Here is a 26,212-nt window from a genome sequence, read left to right as displayed (position 1 = left end):
CATGAAGATTTCTTCCTGATAGATCTTCTCTTCCTGTCTTGAGTTACAGAGAAACTGTAGTTCTTTATTCCACAGTATTGTTAGTATTGCTGGTTCACGTCTGCATCCAAGTTGTCTGTGTGATGGCTCGGATACTTCCTGAAGATTTCAGACGTTTTTTCTGCTCCGTACTTCCCAGGATGCGTCTTGTGCCTTAAAATGTCATAAAAGTATTGTGCAGGAACCAGGACTAGTTAGAAGATGGAGATGAGGTTCACAGACTTGTGGTAGGAGCTTCATCATCATCATCATCATCATCATGTTGGTCCTGGAAATATTTCAAATGACAGATTATATGTTATATGTTGTAGATAGTTCGGGTGTGCCCTACTTCATCGTGGTCTTTTGCTCGCACAACAAGAGACCATTTCTCGCTGAGTGCGATGCCCCCCCCCACCCACCCATCCCTTCCCAAGGGGTCAGCCACTTACCCAGGATGACACAGTAACCTCCAGACGACCTTTCACTTTGCCAAATGTCATGCTTGTAAAACGGCTGAACTCCATCACAGAGCAAACGAGGAGACAACGGGAGGAATCGGGTGTTCTGTTGCGTGGCGGGCCCGGGTTCAGGAAACCCGAGGTGTACAGTCCAGCGTTGTGCACACATGCTGCAAACACGCCTGTGTGATACATGCATATGCAAGTGTGTCTGTCTGTCTGCTTTCGTACATGGGTTTATGCACTTGTAGACCAAGTGCAACACAGAAAGAAAATGAATAATACATGACAAAATATCCATCGTAAGGCTCTGGCTCTTATTTTTTTTGGTGACTAAAGCAGTGACAGAGCCACTTAGGACAGCCATCTTAAAGGGATATTTCCACATTTTGGGGAATCCACTTACACCAAGTAACCAGTGGAGATTCTAGAGAGTCATTTCTACCAGCCAAGAATTTAGTTTTGTACAAAAAAAACACAACTTTTACAATTTCTTTTTTGAATGGATTCAACAAACTATGTATAAAGTGTGCTTTCGAGGTTGGTAGGGTTGGTATTTTTGCAATCCAGCCAGACCATCTGTTTATTCTTGCTTCCAGTCATTATGCTAAGCTAAGCTAACTGGCAGCATGATCCAGCTTCCCATTCAAAGGACAGAGAAGTAGGCTATTTACTTGAAGTTAGAGAGATTCATTATACGCACATTAAAAAATGACCTTTTTGACGTGACATAGATCCAAGCAGTATGGAAACGTTGGAATGCATGGAATAGTTTTCACCGTTTCTTTCTATAGACTTTAAATCCTTTAAATCATGGACAGTTGTTTTCTCTTACTGCTCTGTTTTGTGGTGTGATCATTTCATTCTAAAAACGTGATTATAATGAAGGACTGGGCTACATTGGCTGTAGACCGTTGAATAGTACCTTGTCCTTTTTTTAAGATTGGAAAAAAAAAATTGTGTTTTGACATTTTCTCCCGTGAGTGATGATAATAGCAGAAGCATATCTGTAGCACTGGAAAACCTGCTTTTACCAGAAGTGTCGGCGGTATTTTAACCTGAGGACGTTCATATCAGAGTCACGGTTTGAGGCGTAAAATGTGTGTTTGAGGGGTGGAGGGCACAAGAGGTCCCCCAGATATGCTGTCATAACTCATGCAGTCGCGCTCTTTGCTATGGGCCAATGTGTAGTGAAGGCAGCACTTAGACATGTTTGTACTCTATGCCCTACATCCCCCTCCCTTTCTCCCCAGGCACCATGTCACTCCAGGCCTGGACCAGTACTCCCTGACTGTGCCCAAGTCTATAACAACATCTACCCCCCCCTCTCCCTTGTACTACCCACCACAACTGGGGGTCAATGTGCCTTCGCCCCCTCACCCTACAACGCCCACGGTCCGTACCAACACTGCCCTCCAAAGAGAAACAAAACCAAACTGAAAAGAGACAAAATGGCCCCCCACCGCTCGCGCTGTCAAAGCTCTTGACAGGCCGGCGTGGAGCCCCCCAGAGGAGCTTTCCGTTGAAGATGATGACGACGGAGATAACAAGTCAAGTTGTTGTGTTACAGCGCGGTTACACTTTGGCCCTTGTTTGTCCATTTGGGTATTCAGAAGCAGTGCGCAGCTCACTTGATTCCAATGCATGTCATGTTTAGCAACATGACAGATGCTATCAGATGCTGTTTTCCATCGGCCCGCGGAGCGTGAAGGGTAAGTGAGGAGCTAAGAGGAGCAGGGGTACGAAAAAAAAATTCCATTAGGTATTAAAAACCCCTTGAAATATTGTCAGCTAATCAATTTCCTGTTTGAACACGCTGACTTTTAATGAAATTCAGTGGGTTATTAGTCCCTTCCCATTCTTCCAGTGTTTGGGAATATAATTACACTCAGAATGCTTACTCATCCTTTTGCTAGCCTGCTGCTTGCTCTGTCAGATGCATTAGCCGTGGAGCAGAAGAGATGAGGAGCCTGTGTCTGTATGTGTCTATCTGTCAGTCCGCCTGACTGTCTGTATGGCTGCGTCTCAGATTAGCCTGGATCAGGCAGCAGGTGACACGGCGAGCAGGTGACCAGCACCCAATTAGCAGAACAGAAACTCGAGATGAGCTCCATTGTAGTTTCAATGTGTTTCTTTCCTCTTCACCCTTCCACTCTTTACGCCACTCTTTTACTGCCTATACATAGACGATCACATCATTTCCCAAATGTTATTCTTGATGAATTCAGCTGATGCTCAATTGGTTGATTCCAATTCCTACAAACTAGTGAGGTTTCAAAATGCACTGAATAAAAAGAAAATGATATTTGTTTGACAAAATAATGAGAAAGATCTGTGAAATAATGTCCGTTAAACTCAAAGTGTGAGTAATAAAAACTTCCCTCGTCAACAGGTTATTCTTAGGGCAAGGTCACGGATCGTGTTTCACTCTTTGTTGCCACAAAAGAAGAGGAAGGAAGAGCTTCTTCTCTGCTTTTGTTTGGTGCAGGTGGGCTAGAATTACCAGAGTGATGGGATTTATTCTGGGCCGGTTCTGCTTTTTCTTTCTGCTAAAGTAGAAGTCGTCTGTGAAACGTTCCAGCCGTAAATGTGATGGCGGTTTGCTTCTCCAATAGAAACGCGCGTCGACCTCATTATGTGGGTTTTGGTGTTAAACCTATCCGTACTATAGGTGCAGCAAATGATTTCCCACACAATGCAGGGTAACCTTAGAGGGGGCGAGGGATTACAGCACTGGGAGGTGATTTAGCTTGGTTAACACTGGATGGACCAGTAAGTCTGGGAAATTTCTGCCAATTTTGTTCTGCAACCATTTTGACCCCTTGGCCGGTTGTAGAAATGGGACTGGAAATGGAGGACGCTGACCCAGCGTCGTGGACACACGGACGTTAGTTTACAGTGGCTGCACTGCAGCGGTGCTGCTCAGGGAATGGAATTGGCAACAACAACAAAAAAAGGTGTCACCTCTAATGTGACCACCGGCCGTGATACTGGGCCGGGTATATAAATCCATTCAGGCTAGATTTCTAAAAGGTGTCTTGGTATGTCCTGCTTGGATTTCTTATTCATGGAGCCGCAGCATATAGACGGATTGCTTCGTCGACATTATGACTTCCAGCTTAGCGATACAATGTTCCCTCTCATTTTGCTGACTTAATAGAGCTTATAACGTGATGATGAAATTACAACAGTGATTGCGGTAAGTCGGTGTTTATGGTAAACAGCGTGTCACTTCCATGAGCGTGTTCCGACATGGCCTAATCTGATTGGAACAGCCGGAGCGGTTGTCATGCGTTTCCAACGAGGTGTTGGGTTTCCCATAGTTCTAAGCCGTACAGTGACACGGCTGTTTGAAAGTGTGGCTCAAACTCTATGGGAGAAATGACTCGTTAAATTAGCACCTAATACTCCAGTCATTAGCAAGCCGTTACCACCGGTGGAATGCCTTTGATGGGGCTGCTTTGGATGAGGAGGTCCTGTTGGGGGAAATGGGTCCGTTTTGAATCTACAGCATCTTAACGTTGTTACACTCACAACCATATTTCTGAAGTGATTTGATGCCCTTTCTGACTGTGATGTCCACAAACCACCACCGCTGCATGTGGAGACGGCGAGCGGTTACAGAAAGCATGAATCGCCATATTCCTTAAGAACAGGCTCTTTGGTGTTTAGTAAGCTGAAGGGAATTGCCCATTGTGGGGTGATATTAGTAACCCTCTTAGGCAAAGCTAGACTGTGGGCCGTCCCCGAGGGCTCATTTCAAGTGCTTAGCACTCGTTTGGAGCTTTGTCACCCCTCACCCTGTTGCCAGCATGGCCCAGCCCCTCTGGCTGTGGAGCGGAGCTGAACTACAGACCTTTACCCCCGCCCGCCACTAGGGAGGGAGTACTAACACCCCGACTCTAACACACACATGCTCGCACTAACTTTGTGCCCCATCACCCCCCGCCCCCTTCCACCAATACACCACAGCCAATGGTTGATTTTCCCGCCGTCTACTCCCATCCAACTCCCCCTCCTCTCTCGTTTTTTTTTTTTTTTGCTCTTTCTCCAACCTCGTGAAGGTTGCCAGGCAGCAGAGAAAGACTTCGTACACACATACACCCCACTATGCCTCTGAGGGTTTTCCGGATGTCCTTGTTTACATCATGGTGTGCAGGTCGTAGGGAAGCAGACTCAGAGCGTCCTGGTTATGTCTGTCTAAGTCCTACGCTGACCTCCATTCACTATGTGTCAACGTGAATGTTCACGGCAGCCGTCACATATTTGGGTGCAAATCTCAAAATCGAGGTGAAAATGAATTCAAATCATTTTTTGCAGCCCCCGATAACGTGTACTAATGTGGGGGACGGTTGCTGGATGTTACCGGGATCCCTGCCTGTTCCCTCTGTGTGTCAAACCGATCGATTTGGTTTGGTCTGCTCCTCCCTCCAACTTTGATGTTGGCATTGATTGTTCTCATCTGTCCCTGAACTCAAAGGTTAGAGGAGCTGAGCTGCACTTCTGGATTGCTTTGACCTTCGCTCTGCACATGCTCAGTGGGTTCACGGCGCTGCGAGCCAAACTGACACGGTGTAGCCAGGCCCGTGGGTACGTGAAAGCAAGACAACGGTGTGATGTCTTTTTTTTTTTTTACTCACCCACTGAGGGTGATGTATATGTGATTGATTTTTCTCCTAGCCCCGTTTCCGCTGCAGTGCGCTAAGCAGGACTGAGTCCAGGCTTGATCAATGCATTGTTTTTCTTTTTCAATCACACTTGAGCGAGCTGAAGACACGAAAGGTTACACAGGTGAGGTTTGGCAGGGGTGGAAGCTGGAGCTTCTGGAGGCCCCCTCAAGGCCAATATATGAGTTTGCATGGATGTGTGAGTGTGTGAGTGTGGGTGTGTGTGAGTGTGTGTGTGTGAGAGAGAGAGTCAGAGAAAGTTATACACAAAAAAGTTTAACTAATTCATCATGTGTCTGTATGCAGACATTATTTTTCTTGTGGTGTCACACTAGTTAATGCTTATTATGTATCTCTCTTCAGTGGGATTTTTCCATCCGTGCCCGTATCCACATCCTTTGTAACCTTACCTTTACCATCCAACATTAAATTATAGGTCCTTCACAATGTCTCAGGGCTCACCTGGCCCAGATAATCTGCAGGGCTGCATGAAGACTGCTCCTCTTGTTTCGTCCACTTTGCCCTGAATGTGTCGAACAGAAAGGAGACCGCTGGATGCACCTCTGACCTGTCGGCCTCCGTAGCCAGACTGCGAGGCTTCATATCAGACGTGGACATCAGTGATGTTAGAATAATTTTGAAGCCGGACTGAGGCGCCTCAATGCTCCTAAAACAACCGCATTAAGCAACCGGAGGAAGTCGTCCATCCTGGAGGGGCAAGGAGCGTTGCGTAGGGCTGAATTATCTCTCCGTGATGACGCCGGTAAACCCTGTACCCAAACACCTAGTCATTAAGTCCCAGATAAGTATCTGTGGGAGTGGAAGGGCTCTCCTAAAGCCGCATGTCTGGAGGGGGTAAGGATGTGGAGGGGAAGCTTTGGAGGGCTGGAGTGGGGTGGGAGCGCAGGCTTTGACCAGCGAGTGTCAAATGTCATGGCAGATTCTTTCAGGGGCAAATTACAGGGTTTAACTTCTCTTGTACCCGAGACGCCGGCATTCTGATTCAACTTCACACTCCAGCAACATGCGGCTCAACGCCATTGTTGGCTGCACACACACTTGACTCCGGAGATACTTCACCTCCTCGCGCTCTCTTCAGCACCTCTTCAGGACTTTGTTGGTGGAGTGCCACCGGCCGGCCTTCCCTGCTTCTGGAGAGGGCAGCGCGCTGCGGCCCCTCCTAAGCTATAGTAGTTAGCGTGTTGGTGTTAGGGGGCTTTACATGAGTGGTCCTCATTAACCTCTTAGCGTCTTTGTGCTTCGAGTTGGCACAGGGCTGCTCCATAGATGAGCTTTACTATGAAACAGCTGAAGGACTTGATCCTAATGACTCTGGTATTAGCTGAGCATAATCATCCGTGTTACCAACACACACACACACACACACACACACACACACACAGTGTGAACACATCCAGATTTTGTGTCTGAACACACACTTTCTCTCACCTCAGCTCGTAAATGCATGCCGTTGTGTCCCACACACACACACACACACACACACACGGACATATTCCCTGTGAGCTGTAACAGACCTAAAGCTCTCTGAAGCATTTAGCAGCACGCTAGCAGGTTTTCTCCACGATGCCAGAGTGCTGAAGCATCTAATGCAATTTCAGCCCAACATGGCTCTCTGTGAATAAACATCGCTGAAGTGTACCATCTACTGTATGTTGATCCACTGTAGTGCTCTCTTTTCTCTCCATACAAGCTGATCTAATACCCCCCCCCCCCCTCTCTGATTTCTGTAGCGGCTGCATTTGCCTCCAGACTTGTCTGAGACGGTGAGTCGTGTGAGCAGGGGGGAGCTGGCAGGAGCCGCCACCGCGGCTTCAGCCTGTGGCTCCGGCAGTTCCGGCAACAAACACCTGGACTTCTAGCGCTCCCACACAGTCGCCACGGGCAACCAACACCTGGAACGTCGCAGCGTTGTCCTCTTTACCGCGGTGACCGGGTTGTTCCCTTGCCCACGTAATGTCAACCTGGATGACCCTGCCAGCCATCGCCACCTGCCAACGGTCCCCGGCCAGGGGGGGAAGATCTGATCATCCACACTATGTATTATTTGGTTTTTATATAGAGAAACTTACAGTTCATTGTGGTGTTTTTTCTCTGACAGCCGATATTCCAGATTTCAAGCTGCAATAAAAAATGCATTTTACTTTAAATATTGGCCAAGATTTTATACCCACACGTTGCTTTTTTGCCTTCTGTATTTGGCAGAGTGACTACTAGTTAGCCTTATTAATATACAAGATGGAGCGATTATTTAAAGCTTCTATATAGCGATTCATTCTCCATCCACTGTCACGGAGGGGGGGGACAATTTAGAGTCATCAGTATCTCCATCCTGCATGTGTTTGGACTGTGGGAGGGAGACGGAGAACCCGGGGAGAAACCTCACCCTTCATCACTAGCTAACCATCCACTCAGCTGCTCTGAATTCTGTTTGGTTCACCTTTAAAATCTGGAACATTTTGTTGTTTTTTGATGTTCTCTGTCTCTGGGAATTTCACTTAAAAAAACGGACTCTTGTCACCGTTGCCAAACATTAAATAATTGAGCTGCATGCTCCCGAGCTCGGAGCGTACTGTACATACACAAGTGGCCACTCCTGACGAGCTCCTCCTTGTGTGCAATAGTCTTTTTTTTTTTTGGATAATGCAAAAAAAATGTGCTTTTGTTTAGTTAAATAAATGAAAATAAATACACAACATATGTGGTTTCTTAAATTTTTTTTTTTGTACTTTCTCAAGCAGCTCTGAATGACTACTCCTGAGAGAGTGAGAGGATTTAAGTTGAGTGTGGTCATGAAGGGCTGATCTCTGGTCTGCATCACTGGTCTGAGGTTGGAATGGTGATGCCTCCATCTGACCCTGAGACTGTGCCGGTGAGTGACGTCTACCTCCAGTAAGCCGGGGAGCTGAACAGGAATGTGGGCAGAGGGTAGGAGAGCTGGATTTGGGTGCAGGCTTCACACCTCATCAGGCATGTTTGCTGGATGAGCTGCTTTGCCATGACAAGTCCAAAAGAACAAATTAGGTCAAACGGTGACATGGAGAAATGGAGAGAAAAAAACAACATGAAAAATTAAATGTTTCACTTTTGTTTTCCTCCGTCTGCTGCTGATGCCAGTTTGAATAATCTTGCCGTATTGGTGAGCATCTCCAGCACGCGTTGGGAGAGGGTTGTGTTACCTGACAGGTGCATGCATGAATGCAGGACTCTTATATCGGGTGTGAGAAAGGGATGACATACGCAGGTCACTTCCACAGGTGAAGGGAAGCTTCAGTTGTCGAGATAAAAACTGCAAGTTACCGTCGTGGAGGAGCCGACATATTCAGGGTATATGAGTGGTTTCGTAATATATTTAGTACGAGTATATTTGTTAAAAAAGAGTTTTAAAACCATCAACAAAGTTTTATAATGTCAGTCTCTTTCTATGCAAATTATAAAACATGATACATTAGGTATATCTCAAGCTCTGCACTTCAATCAAGATTTAAATGAACAACATTTAGAATTACTGATTTGTGTCAGATAATGACGTGGGTTATGATTAGTCACACATGCTGCTGTAATGAGCATGAATAAGTCATTCTGTGTGCCAGGAAATCACCGTCCATGTAAGCCCCCGAACACCACGACACAATAACTGGATCTTCACAGCAGGGTGAAGACTGTTCTCTCCTGTTCAGTGTGACTTTTTATTTTTATGAATGATTTATATGAGACTCTTTAGACACCCTCATGCCCCCCAGCTCACCGCAGTAAGAAAGAGTTTTTAATTTCATCTTCTGAATCCCTGTTTCTTGTTGCTCAAATCTCAGTAATGGATTATTGTTATTGTGTTATGAGTTTGTGTGTAAAAGTGGAGGAGAAAATATGTATTATTGTTATTTTCTTTTTTGTTTACATTTGATTTTAATGACAGGTGCAACAATAACAGGATGACCAATCATTTGGACCTATTTGTGTCTCTTGGCAGCTGCTGCTCGTACTATTGATTCCTTCCCAAAGCCTGTTTTCCTACATCAGCTTTAGTTGAGGACTTATGGGTTCTTGAACGTCACATTGCAGCACTATTCAAGTCATACAGTGTGAGGAACGTACATTTTCACCACATTATCTCTCTGCCAAATGTTGGTTTAATAAAGCAGACATGAGTTCACCATATCTAGACCAGGACTGGACTCTGTTAGACTCTACATTAAAGCACACAACTGACCAGCGGACACTGAAGCGTGAGCTTCACTTCACTGCTGTGGGATTTCACGTTTCCAGATCACAATGGTTGTGTCTCGTTAAAATAAACAGACCAAACAGCACAAAGTTCTCCGGAACTTTTCCAGAAACAAGAATTACATTTAAAGCGTTTTATCCCAACGCCGTGTATTATTTAGACTTGGGCTAATTGCAGTCTTTCTTGCCTTCTGAATCTCTTTCGTTCTGCCTCTCTGTAATAATTCATGTTCTCCTCCCCAAAGCTCTGAAAACGGTGCTCCTCCATCTGTGGGATAAAAATGGATTAAAACGAGTAGTTGCATTAGCCTCAGAAAATAAAGAATCCTCTTAAAAAAAATGTGATTAACCTCCAATCCTCCGAGTTCTGATGGGACTATTAAATATTGTGTGAAATGTGTAAATTCAATTAATCAGTTTAGGGAGCTGTTTGGTGCCGTTACATGCTGCGTGAATGTTAACTGACCTCACTCTTTCCTGGACATCCTTTCCTTTTAGATGCTCTCTCTCTCCCTCTAATACACTCCCTCACACACACACACACACACACACACACAACCCCCCTGCTGAGGCAGCAAGTGAAGCAAAATAACTCACTCTGCCACACAATCGCTCCTTTGCCTTGCTCTAGGCACTGACTGCTTTATTCCATGCCCCCCCCCCTCCTCCCCTCCTCTTCATTGCTCTGTATTTTCTTCATCCCATCGTAACTCCACTACAACAAGAGCCAGCGATGGTGAATTGCTTGACCTTTGTGATTGTGCGGCGGTGTTGTGCTGTGTGGTCCGTGTCGACTCGGTTCAGCCCGTACATCAAGAGAGGCTTGTTGTTTCGTGGGGATTGGAAGTGTTGCGTGTGTATTAAAAAGCCTTGTACTGGCATTTGTCAGTATTTATATTTTCTGTAGATTTGCAGCTATGATGCATTTTTTCCAAGAAATACTGACACTGTATAAGACATTGAACAGGCAAAAAGGCTTTCTTTAAGACACAATTTTACTGTACAAAATGTTTTATAGTTTTCACAAAATACATTTAGAAAGCTCCATTTTAAATAAAATTAAATTGAAATATTTAAGAGACAGCGTGTAGACGTTTTTTTTTTTTTTTTTTATCTCAGAAGCATTGCTCAGACGTAAACCCAGTGTGTGTCCATGTTCTACGTACACACTGAAATAAAAATGCAAAACTCAAAAGAGCATGACAGATGATGCTAGAAAACCCTCCCATGGTCTTCAATTATAAATAAGGACCGCGGGGTTCGACTGCAGTCTTACCAACTCGAAGCCAATGTAATCGAACAGAACGTGTTTACAAAATGTTGCAACACAAGACTAATATCTTTAAAAAAAACATTGTGTACTAGATGAAATACAAAGGCTTTGGTCTGTTTTACAATCAACAATGATTAAATCTGATATGTACTTGTAAACAACTGCCAAACACTTAAGTTTAAAACTCTGTCAAGCAATGTTTAATCATAATTATAGGAATTAAATATTTCTAGTAGCACAATTTTTTTTGACCATAGGACACTATAATACAACTATACCTAAGAGACAAATTGTACCTGACCCTAAAGAAATGTATTTCATGATGCATGGAACATTTATAGAATATTCTCGGGGATATAAATGAAATCAACTTTTATTGGAGAAATCTTTCTGGTAGATTTCTAGGGAAGACAAGTACTTTACATTTTGACAAAACAAACTGGATTATATCGAAGACGCAGTCTACCATTTACAGACTACAGGCTTTCTTTTACACCTGTTTTCCACATTGAATGTTCTTCGTGGTAATCTAGAGTCAATCCAACCACCAAAGCAAGAGGTCCAAGTTGTCTTTGCACACTTCAGCAAAGTGATCCGTGATTAATAAGCCGGCGGCCGTTGGCCCACGTCAGTAGGAGTCGGGACTCGGCCTCAGTGGGTGGATCAAGTTTCCTCTGCAAAATATCCATTTGTAAGAAACGAGACCAATAAATAGTTGTTGTTGTTTTTTTTCTCGACACAGTAAGAGTCTTCCCTCCAGCTCGTCGTCTTTAATGATATGCAACAGCGTCCAGAGACCATGCAAAGGCTGGTAGAAATTCTCGATATAAGCAGATCAAAAGATAGTCATGGCAGAATCTCAGGTTCCTCCCTCAAACAAGCGCAAGACCAACATGGTTTTCTAGCAGTCCATCTATCAGTACTTGATCTTGGTTTTTCATATTAACATACAAATGGCCATTTACTAACACACCAGAGAAAAAGGAAACAATGACTGAAGTTGGAAATAGAAAAAAAAAACAGATAAGTTTTTGTTCCATAAAAATTTTAACACCGGGCACTTTACAGAGGTCCATTTTTTTCTGACTTCCCATCGTTGTTCTCGTCCAAGTCCTCGTTTTGAATGTGCCTAGAGCTACAGAAAAGCACGCAGTCTGTCCACTGGAAAAACAAAGCCAGGCGTCCCAAGGCTCTCCAGAGTCTCTCTCTTTGCTTCTTTCCTCCTCTCCTGTCCTCCGCCTCTTCACAACCCTCGCTCTCGCCCTTCTCTACTCTTCTGTGCTGTGTATGTGTGAGGAGCACTGCCGGAGGGCGATGGTGGAGTGGGTGGTTACAGGGTGAAGTAGCTCTTCTGTCTACTGTAGTCTTGACCAGTACTGAGACATGTCAGGCTCGCTCCCTGGGACTTGGACAGGGACAGACACTCCAGGAGAGATGAGTCCTGCAGAGACAAAGAGAGAGAACGATGTCAGGGAAAAAAAAGAAAGGCCCACAGGTCAACAAGCTAATCTAGAAGAGCTGATCCACCATGCACACTTAGTCTGACGGCTAACGCTAGTTAGCCTCGTAGCACAGAGCATTGTGCTTTAAACGCTTGCAAATAGGTAGCTGCAATGAGTCACAATGCTCTGCACATGGTTGCACAGCAAAAGGCTTGCAAGCTCGATAAATTGAGGCTTTGGCGATGGCATTTAAACAGAGAGAGTAGAACAGCAAATGAATCAAATTAATTAGCAATTTAGCACAGAGGAAATGTGGTTATGCCTGATTAACTCTTCATGACTATAACCGGTATATATGGCCTTCAGTAAAAGCATCCTAATGGGGTGGAACTAAACTATGGGCTGGAGTGGTGGGACTGACATGATGGCATAGAGCGGAGATGAAATGAGCTCCGTGCAGCTGCGGAAGGAAAATGATATGAAATATGGCGATATTGATGCGTTTAAAGCGTGAGTTTCTCAAGTAGACGGGAAAGAACAGGAGAGTTGCTGCAACAGATCATGAATGAGAGTTGCTGCAACAGATCATGAATGAAACATGAATGAAGATTATAAAAAGTACCCCCTTCATTTACAGAAAGGTGGCAGATATCGTACTGATTAATTTCCCAAGCATGTTGGTAAACAATGAACTGTCTGCCTACCTGTTGAGGTGGTACCAGAAGCGGTCATTGATTGGCTGTTCATATGTGCCTGCATATGAGGGGGCGTGTATGTGTCGTAGCTCCGCCCGTTCACAGGCGGACTGGTAGGCAGCATGCAGGAATAAGAGGAGGTCTGGCTGGGCTATAGATGGGGAGAGAATGTTACATTAGCTTAGCCAACCATAGTCTGGAATCCTGTCAGGCAGATGTGGCTCGATTTAACTGAGTTTATAGTTTGAGTTCTCTGAGCAGGCTTTTTGTGGTTGTTTGGCCAGGAAGACAACAGTTACTCATGCTGTGTTTGATTCCACTCTTACAAATCATATCAATCATCATCAAAATGACAGAAAAACACACACATCTTTAACCGGATTGACTCATTGAGCGTTGTCGTCGTGCTTACTTGCATAGGTAGATTGTTTGCCATGGTGAAGCTGGGCATGGGGGGCAGCGCACTGTAGGTGTTGGCCAGTGCAGAGTCGGGTCTCCCCAGCATCGACCCCGAGGTGAAAGACACTGTGAAGAGAAATGAAAAACGTGTTGAAAAGCCATCTCATTAGCCGTGCATGAGGTGACAGGCCGGGACACATACTGCACAGTGTGTGTGTGTGTGTGTGTGTGTGTGTGTGTGTGTGTGTGTGTGTGTGTGTGTGTGTGTGTGTGTGTGTGTGTGTGTGTGTGTCTCAGGTGATTGACTTGTGAGCCCTTGTGTCTGATTCGGTAATTACACAGATAAAAGTCAGCTGAGAAGTTTTGCTCAATCATCCATCAAAAGGAAAGCGGTGCTTCTTCACGTGGACTACCGAGGCCTCTTCCCCCCTTTTATATTTAATAATGATACTAATATTATTTAGTAAAATATCTGCCTGACCAGAACACGTGGACGTTAAATGAAAATGCCCCACTGCTGGTGCACCTACCCGGCGTGGTGGGCTGCGGGATGGCCTGGTACACGCTGGTGCTGAAGCTGCTGCTGATGGGGATGTGACTGGAGGAGTTGTTGGCCTGCCGGCGTTGGTTCCGCAGCTTCTCCTCCCGCCTCCACTTCGCTCTTCTGTTGGAGAACCAGACCTGCGAGGGGAACATGCACGTTAGTTCGGTTTTATTTTTTTTTATTTTTTTTTTTAGTGGAACTTTGTAGAACATTCACGCTTCCGCTTAAAATAAAAATGAAAAGAATAGTTCACTCACTTGTATTCTTGCTTCCGGCAGGTCGATTTTCGCCGCTAGTCTCTCTCGCGCGAAAACATCTGGATAATGAGTTCTTTCAAATTCTGTAATGCAGGAAACCACAGAACAAAGGTGTTATTATATCTCTATATATTAAATAATAAATAAGTAAGGTTACATTTCCTGCATGGCTAGTAGTTGAATAAATGTATGTCGAGAGCCTTTAATCCAAAACTATGAAATATGAACCACGTGCCATGAGTGACGTATATTAGGGCTGTTATTCTTTTTTTATAATATAACATAAAAATGATCGCCTTAATTACATACAGACAAATACGAACTTCTTTAGTTTTGCTTTTTTAAATCGCAATATTTTGCAAAAAAATAAATAAATGTATTAAAAAATAAATAAACTATATATATATATAAATATATATATATATATATATATGTGTGTGTAAATGATGGTATAAATGGTGGAGTGTCTGCTCGACCTTTCTCCAGCGCTTCGATCTGCTCCTGTGTGAAGGACGTGCGGTTTCTCTGGAGTTTCCTCTTGAGCTGCAGTCGCATCTGCGTCTCCTCTGAATCCTCCCCGTTCGAGCTGATGGAGTTTGTGTTTTCCCCTGCTCCGTCTTGTTGTGGGCAGCCATCTGCAAAAAAGAGAGAGAGAGAGGATATAATGAAAATATACATTCAATTAAGCTAATTGAATAATTAATTATCGGCTCCTGCGTTGTATCTGGGCCTAGCTAATTGTACAGCGGCGCAACATCATTAATTAAAGCCTCCCTCATGGCTGATTAAATTCAAAATCAGAGGAATTATTTGCACTTGCTCCTTCGTGTCGCCGCGCGCACCGCGCCTGCGTGGAAGGACAATATGGGCTTCGGTTAAACTGTTTGTAAAATATTGTGGGAAAAACACGCTGGCGAGGAAAGAGTCCGCGTACTTATCGCTGCCAACAATGGCGTGTGTTCTCAAAAGGTTAAGAGAAATGTGACAAGATGTGGCGAGCCTCTTTTCAGAGCCTATGAAATGTATTAAAACCCAAACTCTCCAGGCCACCCCTCCTTTTTTTTTTAGGGCACACCAATGCCTCAATGGTCGCTCCCATATGGGCGTTGGTATAGCCATTGAGGTGACCACCAACTTCTGAATAGGGGAAGACGCTTTTCAGAATGATACAATGCCTCCAGGAGTAAGGGAAACCATTAAACTATGGACACAGCCAGGGACGAGCAGTGAGCCTCGGTGGGTGTAATATATGGAGGGGGGCTATTGGAGGAGATGACAAAAGGATCCTCTCTCTCTGGAGGCGCACAGGCTATAGTACTTTGGCATTGTGCGCACGAGGATCCCAGTCAACAGAGCTTTGAGTCCAGTGTGTTAACCCTTATCCACGACCATCATTAATCACGTCCCCCGGCCAGCTACACGCCAGTCAGGATTTCTGTCTTCAATTGGAAACAAATGAGTGAGGAGAGAGCATGCAACCCCCTGAACAACCAAAATAAGGCCAATCTATTCACGGGCCCTTCAGTTGCGCGGCAAGGCTTATCGACTAATGTGTGTCTTGTTGTTGGACATCATTATCACACCGAGAAGTTAATGTGGAGGGAAGCAGGGAGCTCTGCGTCATATCTCACGGAGGTTTGGATCCATCGGACAACTCAGCTTTTTATGTGCAGATTGTGTTTTTAATCGGAGGCCTGTAGTGCCTTGCTCAAGGACACGAGGTGGCCAATACAAGTGAACGTGCCAAGCTGGTGTTTCTGTGTGCAAATGTACTTTTGTGGGGGGGGAAATGCAGCAAATTGTTAAAATAAAATAAATAAAAATGTTAAATCCAAGTTGAAGCAGTAGTTTTGCTCACAGGCCGTTTTACGCGCCGCAGGCCTGGAAACATATTTAGTGTCTAAATGCGAAACTCTGGGTTCACTGGAGGAGGAAAACCTGATTCTTGACAGTTTCCCTCGCTGCGAAATAGACAAAAGTATTCTTCTATAGTAGTTTGTATCGGCGCTGTTTGTTTCTTCCCTCTGGATAATCCATAAAAAGGAGTGAATGTGCAGCTATTATCCCTCCGCAGACCCACTGACGCTAGCATGGATTTGTTTTCTCTCGAACGGCGCTGGGAAATAAACTCATTCTTTAGTATCACGATGTCTCAGCCAGTGAGGCGGAAAAGCAGCAAAAAGGAGATACCGAACCAATTGCGGCACCTTTCAGCTGCTGAGACCGGATCAAAACACTCTTGAGAAACCGCTTAGAACTGAAAGAAAAAGTGAGAGACTAAATCCTATAGACGGGATTTAGAGCCATATAGCAGCGAGAGAGTGAGAAAGAGATAAAAGACGAAGTCGGAGAGGGTTTTTTTAAATTCGTTCCTCTTTGGATCGAGTTGTCTCCATGCGGCCGTTCTCTCTGCTGACGCGTGGAAAACACATTCTGTTCCCCGAGACAACTGTTCAACTAGTCACCGAATTAAAAACAAATCATAATAATAATAATTATTATTATGATTTATATTAATATTTAATTACACAAAAAAATATTATTTCTGGTGGTATCATAATAAATAAAAGTGAAAAGCAGAATACTACAATTGTAATAACAACAATAATAATAGGCCTAATAATAATAATAATAATAATAATAATATTCCAAAATTAAGTTAATCATTTAGCTGCTAATTTGATGCCTTCCGCTCTGCTGCTCGATAACATCCACCACGTGTCCAAATGGTCATTAAACAAATGCAAATTATTATTTGCGACGACTGAATTCCAGCACCCCCCCTCTCCATTCTGATGCATATGAATCAGGCCGATGCTTCATCGAAATGCCCGTGTGATGAATGCATGTTTGAGAAGCCGGTGTTGGCCGACAGGAGACCCTCTGAAGTGGAACGTTTCCACAGCAGCCTCAGCATCTCCACACTCCTGCATGTTGCCATAATGAGAGACAAAGGCCTCTTTAATGAGCAATTACACGTAGTTCCCATAAGCAATCATTGCGTGTGAAGGAAAACATTCCTTTGTACTAATATCGCCGCGCAGCTCCCCATCAGGAGGGGAGGAGGACGCAGGCTGCTGGGTGGACACCTCTGCTGAAAGGACAAGCCGCTGTCACGCACATGCATGTCTGGGACAGTGGAGGCATTCAGCCCGCATGCATGGCCTCTGATAGACTCCTCTTAATTGGGGGTCTTGGCCAGGGCATCAAAGCATGCCAATAAAATACCTTGTTGCGGAGAGAGTGCCCGGGACTCGAACCGCTGGAATAGTACGCTGTAAAAGTATTCACATTCAAATGGAGGGGCGGCATCTGTGTGGAGTTCACGCTATAATCCTGCATTCCCTCTCCAACCACAACGCAGCTCCCATATGCTTTTTTTTAAAGGCTGCCGGGACCTCAGAGCCGGATCGCCGGCATCCTCATGCGCGTCAAGGTGTCTTTCATTGTGATAATGAGGCTCACCTTGGTTGGGCTGGCCTGGCACTGATGTTCCGGGGTACCAGCCGGGCCGGGTCCCCCAAGTTCCTGTCTGACCGTTGAGCATTCTCAGCTTGTCATACATGCCATCTGCGCCCATCTGTTGCTTCTCACTAGCCAGGTTGCGAAGGACTCTGTTTATCGATGACACCTGAATGACAAAATGATGAGATCAGTGTCTTTCTATATGTGTGCACGCAGATATGACGCACGCGCGCACACACACACTCCTGTAATTGAATGTATGGGTGATCACATGCGCCGCTAATGGCGCCCACACTTTGTGTTCCAGAAGACTGGACGGTTGGCTGCCCATCTCCCTCTCCTCCACTGCGTCTCATGTGGCAAATTAAATCATGCACACAACTTCCGTCCGCACACTTACACTGGGGATGTTGTCGTTGGTGCAGATGCCCTCCGACAGCAGTCTGTCACGGATCTCCCACGCGAAGATCGACGGACACTCGCGCTTGTACTGCGCGATTTTCGCGACCACCTCTGGAGTGGCGACCCTCGGCTTGCTGCCGCCTATTGCTCTCGGTCTTATGGAGCCAGTTTCATAATACCGGCCCAGGATCTTGCTCACACAGCCGTTGGATACCTGTATAGAAAACAAAAGACACAATTCACATACATTATTTACGACTATTAATGGAATTTCTAAGATGGCATCAAATAATTATCACCTTTTCACTGTCCAGCACTTGGACTTCATCATGGGTCTATAAACACAAGAAATATGCCTTCAATATATTAGGCATTAGATGTATTATTTATAAGAGCAGGCAGGTTACTTTCCGTTCTGTCGGCCTCATTTTATTTCCAGTAAAACGGAAACGTATAATAATAATTTTACTGACTTGAAAAACCATCGTTCAATGCATCGTTTAGGCCACATGACACGTGGATTCGATGTGGGAATCATACCGTTAAGTGGTTCATATTTCTGCTAAATATTTGTAATTAAAAACATCAGTTGGGATGAAATATAAAAGGTGTTTTCTGTTAGAAAAAGGGCGGGAGTGTGTTGTCACCTGCAGTATCCTGGAGATGTCGCAGGGTCGAGCGCCACTGTGAGCAAGTTCAACTATTTTCTGCCTGGTGGAGTCCGGCAGCGGTCTACCATTAACAAACACACCACCAAGCTGGTTTACGCCACTGTGACCTACATGGAGACAAAGGCATCGCGGTCATCACATCGCACAATAGCTCGAATCCTAAAACATAGCTCAGAAAGCACATTTCCATTTAATGGAGAGGAGGATGATATAAGCGCTCAGGGAAGCCGAGTTAAATGTGGAGCATGGAGACAGAATTTATTGTATAGTGCACTTCAAAATGAACAGTCGCGTCTGAAAAAAGGCGTTTTAAAAAGCAAAGTGCATAAAGATAAAAATCATAGTTTGAATAAACTTCTAACCCGCTCGGTGCTGAAGACAAACAGTTATCCAGCAGGCATGCAGAACAAGCAGGAAACCACAACATCATCGTTTTACAAATCATACATGAACAACCGAGTCTGTCTGAAGAAACTCAGCCTTCTATGAAACCGGCAAACTCCAGTATTAAATGCGTCGCGCCGCTTCCATCCTCTACAGCTGCGCATCACAAACTATCCTCATCCTCACTAATAATACCAATCAGCAGGCAGACAATCACACAAAATACAAAAGTGAAATAAATGCCTTAAATAAGCTTTCGTTCTAAAACAATAGCTTTTCAGGAAAGTGACTTTAAATCGACAAAGTTCCTTCAACCGCAGTCCCTCAAACACAAGAATTACGCACCGAGAAGACACAGCGCGTCGGAGACCAGCTCCAAACTAACATGTTTCTTATCATTGGTTATTGTCTAAAAATGTCTTTTTTTTAAATAAAAGTATTCCTAAACGATGAGGTGGTATTGCTCTAGAGCACAGAAAAGCCAGCAAACCTGCAGCCAAACGGGAGCGCCGACTCCCCGGAGTGCCTGAGCCGCTCTCGGTCTCTCCGCTCCCTTCCCCTGCGCTGCCGCCCGGTACATTGACTCCGGGAGCAGAGGCTCCTTAGCAATAAATAAGCTCCAAATATAGAAGAGGGGGAAAATATGATGAGCCTGCCTGACATTTGTCTTTAAAATAAAGCTAGCTGCACGTCAAGTTTGAGCTTAATTTCTGGAAATAGGCGGAAGTCGCCTCGGATCATGCATGGGAGGCTAATTGAAAAGATCAGTTGGAGCACTTGTGGCAGGCATGTCACTTTATGACACCGCTCTGCTTTTGAAAATCGCATCGTCACGACAAATAGTAGCATGATAAAACGACCCTTTCTGTCTGCATTTGGATATCACTCAGACAAAATTGGACGCTACTCGTTTACCCTCCGAGGGAGACTTCTTTTTAAGGTGGCCGGGGGCTACGCGCGGTCACAGAAACGAGGGCGCGCCCGGATTCTTAACATATTAAAAGTGACAGGCAGTTCTCCCCCCCACCCCCACCGCACCCCCACCCCCTTGTTTGTATTTGACAACAAATGCTCACAGCCAGTGCATTCCTGTTGTGCGCCATCGCTGGGCGTCTGCGCGGCTTTAAACTGCACTAACGTGATAGAAATGATCAGAAAGGCCTGCGTGTGAAGCTGAGGGCAAATAAACCTGTTTAACTGGGGAACAACTTCTGGCCGCTGTACGTGTAATAATCTTCCAGCGTGGATCTGCTTGATAGTAAATCCATTATCATTCCTCCTGCTCTTGGTAATTCCCGGATTAAGCGGAATTAACAGACTTCTTACGCTGAAATTGGCCTCTCCGCGTTACGCAAGCCGGCTCCGCGGGCTCTCCCGGGCCGCCGCCGCTGATTTATAACCACCGTGTAAATCCTCCGGATCGATAAAACCGTCAGATAAGGACATCACATAAAAAAAAAAATCTGACTCTCCTAAGGTTAAGTCTTAATCATGGAACAATTCCCTCAAGTGCCCGGAGTCGATCTCGCCCGCTGGCGCTGATTATGCGCCTTGTATTCTATTGCAAGTCGACTAATAGGAAAACATATGGTGTCAATTTGGACGCTCCCCACTATATACACCCAGGAGTTATTAGCACAAAAGCCACCGAGGCTGTCGCGACCTTTAGACAACCCAAAGGGCCGGGCCCAATCATATCTCCTCGACAATTCGCACCAGACATCACACGCCAAGCCAGGGGAGCGTCCCATTACCATCAATCCGCCGCAAAGCAGGAGCGCTGGGGATTGTACACGGCTTTGATAAGGCCCATCATCTCTATAATGGAACGCTGGCAAGCAACAAAAAAAAAAAGAAGAAAAAAAAAAAAGCAGCACTGCAATGCCAGCAAGTGTGTGAACGTATTTCAGTTTTAGTTTATTATTTAGCTTTTTATTACATTTCGCTCTAATTAGCAGACACACTTTTCTCCACGTCACACAATCCAACTCCGACATTTGGATTCAAACCGCTAATTCGCACAGATCACAGCACAGACACGTCATCAAGGTATATGGAGAGAAATATAATAAAATCATCCCACACACCTTCATCACAGATGTCATACACCTCTTGTCCAGCAGCAAGAGAGAAAATGGTTCATGTTTATCCTTTTTGGTTTCAACACACACCAGCAAAGAAGACACATATTCAACTCAACAGGCCTAGAAGCAACTTCATTGTGTTTGGTTTTTATTTTTTTGGATTAGCACCCATGACATTATGGTTGTTAGCCTATATATGTTGTTACATATTTATCCCCAGCTATGAATCGGCCTGCGGTTCTAATATGAGGATTTTCTTTCTAGTTCATGCTGTCTGTCCGTGAAGAATATGGACTAATCTACATAAGACATTATTGCTATTCCTCATGTTTCATGCAGGGCTCTTCTCCACGCAGCTCATCTTGTATGCAGCCTGGCAGCAGCTCTAACGCTAATGCAGACGGCTGTGCAATTATTTAATACCAAGTCAAGCAGAAAGGAAATTCTCCCTCTCAACCCAACCCCCTCTATGTCTCTCTATGTCTCTCTCCCTCTGTGTCTCTGGAGCAGGGCGACGTGTGATTAACTTGTTCGATAATAACTTCTCTACCTATCATTGCAAAAAAAAAAAATTAACAGCAATGAAACGGCCATCAAATAACTGAGAATATGTCGCCCTGCACCTTAAAGTCATGCAAATTTATGCCCGCACATTTCCTTCTGCTTTAAAGTGTTCTTAATAATGTCACGAGGTGTTGCTTCCATCCAGCCGGTCCAACCGGCGGGTGTAATCAAAAAATGTACAACAACAAAAAAATAAATAAAAGGGGAGAAATATTAAAATAACTTACTGTTCTGCATCATTGAGGCTACGCCAGACTCCCACGTGGCTTGGTTGTGGTATTCTACGCGTCACAAAGGGGAAAACAGAGCTGGTTAGCATCACACACACACACACACACACACACACACCTTCTTTTTCACTTTCAAATCATTTATCAAATCAATTATTATTCTTGCTTTTTTAATAAATAAATGAAGTCTCTCATCTCATCTCGATTAGAATGTTTGCGGGTCTAAAACATGAATGTTCACATCCCCAGAGTATGTGTGTATTTAATTAAACTTGCCTGAAACAGAGTTGACTGTCCACTTTATAACAATTTAGTCAATCATCTGCCGTTTTCACTACTTAATGTCTCCCTAAAGGACAAAGCAAAACAACACATTAGCACAGCCACAGCTATACTGATGCACTCACTATCTGTATTTAAGGCACCGAGACAATCTGAGCTCAAAGGACTCAAAACGAGCATGATTGGGCCTGCAACTCATTATTACAATTATTATAACGCCATATTTATATATATATATGGTTATATGCAAACTGTACAGTGACACACGTTGTCTACCTCGCCTCACTGCTCTGCAAAAGTCCAGACCAGGAGGGGGTACAACGCTGGGGTAGCTCGCCTGCTGGACTCGCAACAATGAACCCCTTTTCTGCCTCTGTGTACCTCAAACCCGAGGCGAGGATCGGCCTCCGCGACGCGAAACAGAGCCTCCCCGCTAAACACCAACAAGTTCAGATTAATACAAAGAGCCGGAGGCATGCATCCACCCCCTCCGGGACCATTCACTCTCTCTCTCTCTCTCTCTCTCTCTCTCCCACACACACACCCACACACACACACACACTCACACACACACACACACGGCCGTGACCCCGGTGCCGTCAGTGCGTGAATGTGGGTTTTTGTTGTCCCTGCTTCTCCCGAAAATAAAATAAAATGAGGCGGGTACAAATATTTGGTGTTATGTTGCGCGGCGGGTCGGAGCTGTAAAGCGGGTTTTAAAACAACAACAACAGCGCAGTTGGACGCTCAATTGGAAAAGACAAATGCATTAAAGCAGCCATTGACTGGGGGAGACAGATAAAAAGGGGGCCAGGGAGGGAGAAGTCTGAAGTTTTCCCTTCTCTCTCTCCCTCCATGCAAAGTTGTGTGCAGCAAAGTGGCCTGATAGCGACGCTGGACCAGGACTGGGTCTAGTCCAGGCTCTGGGGTCGGGACCGCCATCGCGTTTATATCAGCTTTTCTCCATGTTTCACAAACAGGCATCGGATTGAAGATTCCATCACACTGGCCCACATGGCTCACGGTATTTAGCATGGCCTAAAAACACCACTAACTAATTAAGATGTGCTGGATTTTGTTGGACATCTCATGATGTCAAAATTAAAGTGGAAAAAAAGTGGAAAAAAAGAATAAATAAATCAATAAAAGCAGCGTATTTTAGGCTGACCAGTGGCTTTTAGCCTCGTAATGTCCAAGTGGTTAATCATTTATTTAAGGTCGAAAGCTCAAACGTTGTTGTTCTCGGGGTTAACTACGGTCTAATCTGCATTTCTTTTCCTTCCTAATCCAACAATGTCTTAATTCAACATGCTTATTCTGTTCACGACATTCATATGCAGAAATATTCCGCAGGCCTCGACTACAATAAAAGATGCAGACTAACAGATAATATATATATTTATATACAAATACACGACTAGAAAAATGTGTTACATATTACAAATACATTTAGTAAATTATTATTAGCCAACAGGTTTAATAATAACTCAAAGCATCAACAACATATAATGAAGGTCTGGTGTTTCTCATTTCAATATTTTTAAATGTTATTATTTACCTAATTTTAGGCTCAGCTATTCAGAATTATCTTCATAAATTACAAAATAAAAAATGACAATAAATCAGCACGCCTGTTTTATTCTACTTATTTATCTGTTTGACTAAATAGTTTAAAAGCAGCAGCAATTTGCGTCCATAGTTTCCCTTTTATTATTATTGGAATTATTTAAAAATATTATTTACTATGAAAAGGCCAACAGGCCTGTCAAAGACAGACTCTTTTTAAAATAGTACCAAACTGCCAAGATAGTAAAAGCAGTTTAACTCGCTGTCATGAAGGGAAGCAGCTCTGAAAAAGGGGAAGTTGTACACAAACCTCCTCCCTAAATGGAGCTTTTTTTTCCTCTCTTTTTTAAGGCGCTTGGGTGAGTCGCCTGCATGAATCAATCTGACACCTTTCCTCAACGGGTCATTGCGCCCCATTCTCCACGATGATCACTGTCCTGGCCCAACGTGACTTTTTACTCTTTACTGTCATAAATAAGCGGTAAGCTATCCGGAGGCCTGAACACACCAACACAGCCGAGCAGAGGACGAGACAGAGGCGCTAAAGGCTGTTCGCACTTTGAGGGAGTCCAGTCAGAGGGACGGGGCTGCAGTCCCGACCGATAAAACACCCACAAGCTCCCTGAACCTCAACCTAGCCGAGAACACATCACTCATAATCACAACAAGTATTATTATAATAATGATAATAATAATAGATGGTGATATAATAACACATAAGCAATATTATTGTACAGCACGAGCACACTTGCAGTCCGGATCTCACCTTTTTGGGGCATCCTGCGTTGTTGTCAAAGTCCTCGTCAACTATAGGCTGAAGCCCCGTTTTCCACGCGCAGAAAGAGAGAAAAAAGCCGACCCGGGATCAGCCTCTCTCGGGGAGTTTCAGAGGAAAAATTAGTTTCCAGTGGTCTTCGGCGGAGACGGAGGGGATATCCCTGCGAAGGGGACAGAGATTGACAGTGAACTCAGATGTCAGGACGCACGGAGTTTGGCGAGGATGTGCGCTGGCGTGTGAGAGAGCGAATGAGAGAGTCAGAAAGAGAGAGAGTAGGGAAGAGAAAGAGAGAGGGGGGAGGGAGGGGGGAGGAGGGAGGGAGGGAGGATGGTGGTAGTGGTAGAAGGAGGTGGGGGTAAAGAGAATGAACACACCTATGCTGATTGGTGATGGAACAAGTGTATTAATGTAGGCCTGTGTTCCTGGTCCGCTGTGTGCGCCTCGTCTCTCCTCCCTCCGCCGCTCTTCACTGGCCCATTAGCGCGACCCGACCTCTGTCATCATCCCCCATATAAACACTTCCCCCCACGCCGCATTCAAAGCGGGAAACGGGGCCGAGCCGCAGCGAGCGAGAGAGAGAGAGGGAGAGGGAGAGGGAGAGGGAGAGAGAGAGAGCCTCGTCTTCCCAGCCCACTAATCAGCCCACGCATGCAAATACCCTGCGCTCACTTGCTGAATATTGCCCTATTGCAAAGCAACTGCCTCGGAAAATGCCCATTGGTCGGGAGGCTCTATTCTTCAGGCTGAATCGGGAATCTGAGGCATGCTCGGCTCCAACCTGAGGCCAACTTTGCTGCGGGGAGGACGGAGCGGAGCAGCAGCAGCACACGTGAGCGCTGCAGCTCACAAGACTCCATGAACGCGACGAAGAGCATGGAACAGCCGATGCCCTACATATAATAACAGTTCCATAACGCGCCTGTTATCGTGTAATATTCATGAATGATAATTTAAAAAGTTTGCACACATGTTGCACTTGTAGTTCCTGCATCCACGTGTCAATGTAGACCTGCAGGACTGAAGCAGCAGCTTTTATTTTACTTTTATGAATTTAAGGCACAGACTTAAATCATCTCATCACATATTAATTAACATATTAAATGAGGAATGTGAAAACACTCAAAAACAAGCCCGAGTGGAGACCTCTGGTGCATTTGAACACGGCATAACGCCCTCCACTAAAAAAAAAACAATCCAAAACGTTCACCACGTGCTTTTGTTGATTCGTTTTGGGTATCGCCTTCCCCCCGAATACCCCCCCCCCCCCCCCCCCCCTGTCAACACGGACGCCATGCGTAAAGAGCGCGGCCTTTAGGCAAGCTCCGGTGCTTTTTATGGACACATTTGCAGGCGCGGCTACGTCACTCCTCCGACCTGACAGCAAATAACACGCGTAAACGAAGTAAAGCAAATGAGTGTGCAGCCATGGCCACACGCTCCCAAACCGCGCTGGTTGAATGGCTGGCTATTAATGCACACCTCAGCGCACCCAAAAGCAACCCCTCTGCGCCCGTGTGTGAGCATACACCCGGGGCTCCGGGCAGCACCAGTCCCCGCACTGAGGAGCCCCGCCGCTTCCTCCAAAAGGAGGAGAACCGAGGGGAGAGAATGAGGCTTGTATGGATGTGGAAGCCAAACCAAAGCAGAACAGGGGGTGCATGAAAGGGCAGAGAGAGAGAGAGGGGAGAGGGACAGGCATAAGCAGGGGGAGGGGAGAGAAATTGTTTTTTTTTTTGGATGGGAGGCCGTGAAATGAAGTCATGGAGACCTACACTTGACTTTCTTTGA

General features: G+C 45.1%; 2 protein-coding genes across 11 annotated transcripts in view; one reads left to right on the top strand and one right to left on the bottom strand.

The window, feature by feature from the left end:
* Positions 1-7,860, top strand: part of elp4 (elongator acetyltransferase complex subunit 4) — a 49,165-nt gene extending 41,305 nt beyond the window's left edge. Inside the window, exon 10 of the mRNA XM_084015285.1 lies at positions 6,898-7,860. Within this exon, the coding sequence (XP_083871411.1) occupies positions 6,898-7,026 (129 nt within the window). The 3' untranslated portion in view covers positions 7,027-7,860. The remainder of the gene's footprint in view (positions 1-6,897) is intronic.
* A 2,509-nt stretch (positions 7,861-10,369) lies between these two features.
* Positions 10,370-26,212, bottom strand: part of LOC311017736 (paired box protein Pax-6) — a 28,662-nt gene continuing 12,819 nt past the window's right edge. For 3 of the 10 annotated variants that reach the window (XM_084016297.1, XM_084016301.1, XM_084016300.1), the window contains 13 exons: positions 24,413-24,584; positions 21,796-21,849; positions 21,008-21,031; positions 18,513-18,643; positions 18,165-18,200; positions 17,864-18,079; positions 17,464-17,629; positions 14,475-14,633; positions 13,999-14,081; positions 13,728-13,878; positions 13,211-13,323; positions 12,808-12,949; positions 10,370-12,102 (listed from right to left, as the gene is read on the bottom strand). In XM_084016297.1, the coding sequence (XP_083872423.1) occupies positions 12,017-12,102; positions 12,808-12,949; positions 13,211-13,323; positions 13,728-13,878; positions 13,999-14,081; positions 14,475-14,633; positions 17,464-17,629; positions 17,864-18,079; positions 18,165-18,200; positions 18,513-18,643; positions 21,008-21,031; positions 21,796-21,849; positions 24,413-24,425 (1,374 nt within the window). In that variant the 5' untranslated portion in view covers positions 24,426-24,584 and the 3' untranslated portion in view covers positions 10,370-12,016. Of the gene's footprint in view, positions 12,103-12,807; positions 12,950-13,210; positions 13,324-13,727; positions 13,879-13,998; positions 14,082-14,474; positions 14,634-17,463; positions 17,630-17,863; positions 18,080-18,164; positions 18,201-18,512; positions 18,644-21,007; positions 21,032-21,795; positions 21,850-22,074; positions 22,148-24,412; positions 24,647-24,798; positions 24,943-26,212 lie in introns of those variants that run through there. The other 7 variants (XM_084016302.1, XM_084016305.1, XM_084016299.1 and 4 more) reach the window with 7 other exon arrangements.

The sequence above is a fragment of the Eutrigla gurnardus genome, assembly GCF_963514095.1.
Source record: "Eutrigla gurnardus genome assembly, chromosome: 1".
Classification (NCBI taxonomy): domain Eukaryota; kingdom Metazoa; phylum Chordata; class Actinopteri; order Perciformes; family Triglidae; genus Eutrigla; species Eutrigla gurnardus.
Note: the sequence above shows the minus strand (reverse complement) of the source record. Positions and strands in the feature narration are given on the sequence as shown.